We start from the raw sequence: 6,957 nt of genomic DNA, 5'->3' as shown, positions 1-6,957 counted from the left end.
TTCAATTGAGAAAAATTAAGCTCTAGTTGAAAGTAATTTTATGCCTAATATACAACTTATTATCACTTAAAGTGTAAAGAAGTGAAAGAAACACTTCCAAAATTTTTTTTACAGTGGTCAAAACCTTCACCCACGTTTCAAACACTATGTCTTTAAGTATGTCACTACCCATAACATAAATTTTAAAAAGTAAATTTAAGCCAGGTAGTTGGTGGCACACACCATTAATCCAAGCACTCAGGAGGTAGAGGCAGGTGGATCTGTGAGTTTGAGGCCAGCCAGTATACCAGAGCTAGTTCCAGGACAGAATCCAAAGCTACAGAGACAGCCTGTCTCGAAAAACAAACAAACGAGTAAAACCCAGTAAATTTAGTTGCTAATCTACCTAAATTGTGAATTGGGGTAATATTAGATGTATAAAAAATAATCATAGCCAGAACCTGGAAACAACTTAAATGCCCCTCGCACAAAGAATGGATAAGGAAAATGTAGTACATTTACACAATGGAGTACTACACAGCAGAAAAAAATAAAGACATCTTGAAATTTGCAGGAAAATGGATGGAGCTAGAAAACATTATTTTGAGTGAGGCAACCCAGACACAGAAAGACAATTATCACATGTACTCACTCATAAGTGGTTTTTAAACATAAAGCAAAGAAAGCCAGTCTACAAAATCACAACCCTCAAACACTTAGACAACAATGAGGACACTAAGGGAGACTTACATAGACCTAATCTACATGGGAAGTAGAAAAAGACAAGATCTCCTGAGTAAATTGGGAGCATGTGGGGAGGGTTGAAGGGGGAAGGGAAGAGGCAGGGAGGGAAGCAGAGAGAAAAATGTAGAGCTCAATAAAAATAAAAAAAGAAAAAATAATCAAAACTGGGAATTTGTTAACTATGTTTTGTGTGAGTCAAAAAAATAAACTGCTGGGAAGGATTGTACAGGCATACATTAAGGATAGATATCAACTCTAGAAATGTCTATGATGTTACTTCTGAAGAGATATAAGCAAAAATAAGAAAAACTGATCATATTTATCCAAAAAGATCAATTAAATTTTTTTATCCTCTCTATAACTGCAAATAATGTTAATTGTATTTATACCCACACATATAATCTGAGAAAAATTCTTTGCTACAAGCAAATATTAATGTTTTGAGTGACATTGACAATAACATTGTGGAAGATAATTCCCAAGTGATTAGGATAAGTACTTGTCAATTGATGTCTAGAACTCAAATAATACCAGGGATTTTTTTTTTTTGCATGTGTGCTTGTGTGTGTCTGCCTTTATATAAAAATTGCAATAATGGACTTAGTGCAAATGCTATATGACTTTGCTGGGTAAATGGGAAAATGCTTCTATTCCCCCCAGTAGCTTACTAAGAACAGATATAAAAATAATTTCATAGAAGTGCAGCTTGCTGAATCAAAAGTTTATTCAAGAACACGAGTGAATTAAATATAGCTTAAAAACCACAAAGACTACTAGAGTGTTGTTAACAATCCACATCCTAGAATCTCTCTGTACATCTTCTCAAATACTTCAATAGATAATTCTTTCCTCAGGTACTTTGCTGCAACTATAACACTTGGGAAGAGTGTTTTGAATGTTGTTACTTTTAGAGCTTTCTCAAACTCTTAACTGTTTTTAGTTTGCTGAGTATTAGGGACATTATGTTTTTGATGAAAGAGCTAAAGAATAAGAGGGTGCTCAGGGTGCTGCCTCTGACATCCTATAAATATGGGATATATTCAAATTCTAAAACTATTAAGGGTTTGAACAAAACATAAAGTGTTAATTTGCTATTTCATATATTAATGATAATTATTATATCTGAAATTATGGATTAAAAATTTCAGAGGCACTTGTAATAAATATTTTTCCTCATTACTTTAGAATGGGGGCTTTTTCTTTGAGAACCAATGGCATAGTTATAATGGAAATAGCAAAACTGCATAATATCTTTAAGATACCAGTATAAAGTAATTATTTGGATTTTGGGTTTTAAAAGTAACTAAACCAAGTAGGCAGGTAGCTAGCATGCCTCATAAAGGCATACATTGTAAGGATCTAGTAATTACTTAGTGGATTGTAATATCTAGTTAATCTGAACCAAAGTAGGTCTTATGGGTTGCAATTAATCTGGCCTGAACCATGAAATCACACTGACTCTAGATTTCATATGTGCCATTACAGATTTTTAAACCTTTTCTCTCACATCCAAATGCTACATATTTTCCCTTTAAGACAAGTCTATACATCTTCATTTAATTGGAAACATTGGAACACTTTCCGCTTCAGTGTATTAGCACACAAAATTATAGAAATTAAATGAGTCTAGTGATGAACTTCCTCAAGGCTCCCTTGATTTCTTTGCTTCTCAAACTGTAGATGAAAGGATTCAGCATTTGAGGGACCACACTGTACATCATGGATGCTATTACATTGCTGCTGGAAGAGTTAGAAACTGAAGAACTCATGTACACACCTAAACCAGTCCCATAGAATAAAGATACCACTGAAAGATGAGACCCACAGGTGGAAAAAGCTTTATGCCTTCCACCAACTGATGGGATCTTCAGAATCGAGGACACAATTTGAAAATAAGAGAAAATAATTCCAGAGATAGGGATAACTGAAAATACAATAGTTGCAGTATAAATTATGATTATATTGACAAATGTATCAGAGCAGGCAAGCTTGGTGACCTGACCAAGTTCACAGAAGAAGTTGGGGATATCTTGTTTTGTGCAAAATGACAGTGGCAAAATCAGAAGGGTGTGGAGCAGTGCATTTATAGTGCTGATGAGTAGGGAAAGTAAGACTAGCAAGATGCATAAGAAAGGGTTCATAATAATTGTATATCTCAGAGGTTGACAAATGGCCACATAACGGTCATAAGCCATTACAGTGAGGAGACAACTTTCTAAAACACAAAATATCAATATAAAGCACACCTGGGACAGGCAACCTATGTAAGTGATGCTCTGGTCATGTGCTTGGATGTTCAACAGCAACTTTGGGACTGTCGTTGTGCTCGCACAGATATCAGTGAAAGATAGATTACATAGGAAGAAGTACATGGGAGTGTGGAGGTGGGAGTCTATGCTCACAGCCAGGATAATGAGTAGGTTTCCCATGATGGTGATGAGGTACATGAGCAGGAACACGTTGAAGATGAGGGGCTGCAGTTCAGGGATGTATGTTAGCCCCATGAGAAAGAATTCTGAAATACATGTTTGATTTGCAGGTTCCATATATGCTGAATATTGACAAAAATGTGCAATGAAAATATGAGATTAATTTTTGAGGTGAATATCAATATAACATTAGTATGAGACAGATATAAACAATTTTAATATTTCACTCATTATTAATGAGCTCCAAGTTCATGAAAAGTAATGTATCTTCAAATAATTTCTCCCACTGAAGCCTTGAGAGATGACTCCTGGGCTAAAAGTACTTCCTTCCCTTATGTAGGACTTGAGTTAGTTTCCCAGTACCATTTTATGTTCACAATTCCCTGTGTCTCCAGCTCTGAAAACTGATGATCTCTTTTGCCTTCACAAGTGGCTCATGCACATTGATACAAGCACATGAAAATTAAAAAATACACTTATTCAAGTTTCTCCCTCTAAAGTTTTAGAGCTAGTATATAGAAAACAAAACCTTTTTGAGCTATAAGATGAACTATAAAGGTACTTATGGTTTTTCTCTAAAATTTTCCCCAATTTTCTCATTTATTTAACTACTGATACCCACTCTGCCTATTGTGCAACAAGATACTTGCAAATAATATGACAAATGACAAGATTACATTGAATATTAAAGCATGAATTCTTTCTTTCAAAACCACCCAAGCCTTCAAGCAAAATGACAGGTGATAGTGAATGTATCAAACTCAAAATTAAAAGCAATGGCCAGACATCTTGACTGCAGAACCATCTCTGTGCCTATTGAGTTACAGTTGAATTGCCTCACTTTTCAGATGCACTTATGAGGTGATGGCATCACCAATGAGCAGAGGAAAAGCCCAATCTCTGGTCCTCTGTGTTCTAAGTTGAGTCTTTGAACAGTCCCCACTTATATTTTCAGACAGTAAATAACTAGCCCCCCTAAATTGTTCAGAGATATCACAATATTTTCTCATTTTAATAGTAATCTTCAAACTTAGTATTAAGCTTTCCTTCATTTTTGGGCATTCCAAATTCTTCTCATTAATATAACTAAATAGAAAGGATTGTTTCAGGTGTGTTTGAGCGAAGAGTAGTAGATACTGCCTATAATCTCCAAGCTCATATGTGTCATCATTGAAATCTAAGGTTTAATTATTTAGCAATTAATTTTAAGGGACGTTTAGGGACCTCAGTGGTTAAAGATGTTCATTTCTCTTAATGCATCTGCATCCATTAATGAAAAGCTGTGTATATCACTAGCTATAATAGGGTTACAATGGAAAAAATACCGAAATAATCTAAAAAATGTTATACCAAGTTCTTGTTAAATATTTGTAATTTCTTGATAAAGGTGTACAGATAATACAGATGTAGACAATTTGATATAAGAAGAGAAGAACTCGTGTATAATTGAATGTTTTCCTTCTCTCAATGAATAGGAAAGTAGGTATGGTAACAATAATCATTTGGTATAATAATCACTTCATGCATTTTGAATTTATAAGACATAAATGTTATATATTATGTTAATGATGTACATCATGAATTGATTTAAGAACTTATATTAGTGCCATAAATTTTCATCGACTAAAACTCGAATCGAGAAACCTGTGTCATTACTCTTGAGATAACTATTCACTTCATAACATTCCTTCTTCAACCAATCATACTGTATGTCTTAAATTTATGTAACAGTTATATATACATTTATACTGGGAATTTTGGACATGACTTAATGGAAATCTTCAATGATGAAAAATAAAAAAGACCAAATGCTCTCAACATCCTGCTGGGCATATAAGATCATTAACTGATATTGCATATATCAGTGTGCGTGTACATATGTGTCTATATGATTATTTACCATATGCTATGAGCAAGAGCACATAACAGGTTACTTTGCCCCCAAAGAAGTGACAAATTAATGCAGATGAGACTATACAAAGAGAGGATTTCTAACATGATGAAAGCTAATTTTTTTCCCCTTAGGAATGCATGTTTTATTTATTTTTTTTTATTTTTTAATTTTTATTTATTTATTTATTACAGATTTCTGCCTTCTCCCCGCCACCACCTCCCATTTCCCTCCCCCTCACCCCATCAAGTCCCCCTCCCTCATTATCCCTAAGAGTAATCCGGGTTCCCTGCCCTGTGGGAAGTCCAAGGACCACCCAGCTCCATCCAGGTCTAGTAAGGTGAGCATCCAAACTGCCTAGGCTCCCACAAAGCCAGTAGGATCAAAAACCCATTGCCATTGTTCTTGAGTTCTCAGTAGACCTCATTGTCTATTATGTTCAGCAAGTCCGGTTTTATCCCATGCTTTTTCAGACCCAGGCTTGCATCATTTCAACAGTACTAATCTTGGTTATGTAGAGAAGTCATGAAAGAAGCATGAGCAATAGATACAATAATTATTTATCCTAGATATGATACCTTATATAGTGATAATCTGATTTAAATAATACTTAATTAGTTTTGTACTATAAGTAAATTTTATGTGTTAACCTAAGAAGCATATCTCGTGAAAAGGCCTACATTGTGAAAAATTTTAGGCATTTTTTGAATATGCAAACATTAATGTATTTTACTGTGTTATTCTGATGTAATAGGAAACAAATAAATGATGCAGGGTTGGCTACATGAGAATAAACAATGAAACATACTTTTCCCAGTTACTATTTCATTTACTATTCAAATGCAACAAATAATAATTAAAGTTCCACCACTCACATAACACAGAAATTCCTGCTTTTCTAGGGAAAATAACCACACTGCCATAATGGGTACCTTCTATCATAGTATTCTATTTAATAGTATTATTTTAAATAGTTTATATGAATTATCTTGAAATTAAAACATGTGTGCTTATAGAAGTAGAACATATGTATTTCATTTATATTGACTTTTTCATTGATGTTTTTAAAATTAGTAACAATATGTGCACTCCCCCTTTATAAGTTTTGATCAATACCTTATTCCAATATGTAATCACAATACACAGATTGCTTTCCTTAAGTGACATATTATGTCCTTTCTTTCTTTTATTTATAAATGTGTGTTTAATGTAGATAAAGGTATAAAATATCTTGTTGAATTCAAGATAAATTTAATTTGCAATGTTAAGATGAATGAAGGAAAATAGTAAAGGAGTAAATTTTTATGCTTATTATTTAATTATTTTAGAAAGATAAGAAATATAACACAATATCTTCACTGTTTTACTGTGTGTTTCTACACACAGGTTAGTATCATGTGTTCCTGTTACCAGGATTAAGTACTGGCCTGGCTTTCCTCCCTGGTCTATCTGATCTCCATCTAATGAATTTGAGCAAGACACACAGAATGTAGTGAAGAAGACAGAGTATTGTGGCAGAATATGAGACATTCTCAAGGGATAGTGGAAAATGCTTACAGAAATCATGTCAATGAAAATTTTAGATAGTCCTTTTATTATTTCTTAGTGTTGATGAAACAAATCTCTGCAAGGTATTGCTATACCCAGATAATTGACAGATGCTTTTGGATTAATCTTGAAAGAAGGCACAATGCTGATCTTTGTTGGTGACCAGAAGGTGACCTCATAGATAGAAACATGATGTTTCTGTTTAAAATGTTACGTCTTTCCCAAGGGGGAGAAATTTGGCCCAGAATCCATATTTTTTAAATCAATAAACAAAATACATTTTCTGTTATTTGAATGTTCTTATTAAATGGTGTAGATTCAATGTTCATGACCTTTAAGCCTGTTAGTATCAGAACATATTACCAA

General features: G+C 33.8%; 1 protein-coding gene across 2 annotated transcripts; it reads right to left on the bottom strand.

Annotated features, from left to right (window-relative positions):
* Nucleotides 1–1,943: 1,943 nt before the first annotated feature.
* On the bottom strand, nt 1,944–3,278 carry LOC130873047 (olfactory receptor 7G2-like). Of its 2 annotated transcripts, XM_057767563.1 has the most exons (2): nt 2,362–3,269; nt 1,944–1,974 (listed from the first exon to the last, which is right to left on the bottom strand). In XM_057767563.1, the coding sequence occupies exons 1-2, from the start codon at nt 3,267–3,269 to the stop codon at nt 1,944–1,946; spliced, it is 939 nt and encodes a 312-aa protein (XP_057623546.1). The 2 variants fall into 2 exon arrangements, with proteins under 2 accessions (XP_057623546.1, XP_057623548.1); XM_057767565.1 differs by lacking the exon at nt 1,944–1,974 and having other exon boundaries at nt 2,340–3,278.
* Between the last annotated feature and the right edge of the window lie 3,679 nt (nt 3,279–6,957).

Source organism: Chionomys nivalis, chromosome 4, assembly GCF_950005125.1.
Source record: "Chionomys nivalis chromosome 4, mChiNiv1.1, whole genome shotgun sequence".
Lineage (NCBI taxonomy): Eukaryota > Metazoa > Chordata > Mammalia > Rodentia > Cricetidae > Chionomys > Chionomys nivalis.
This window is presented reverse-complemented; position numbering and strand designations above follow the sequence as displayed.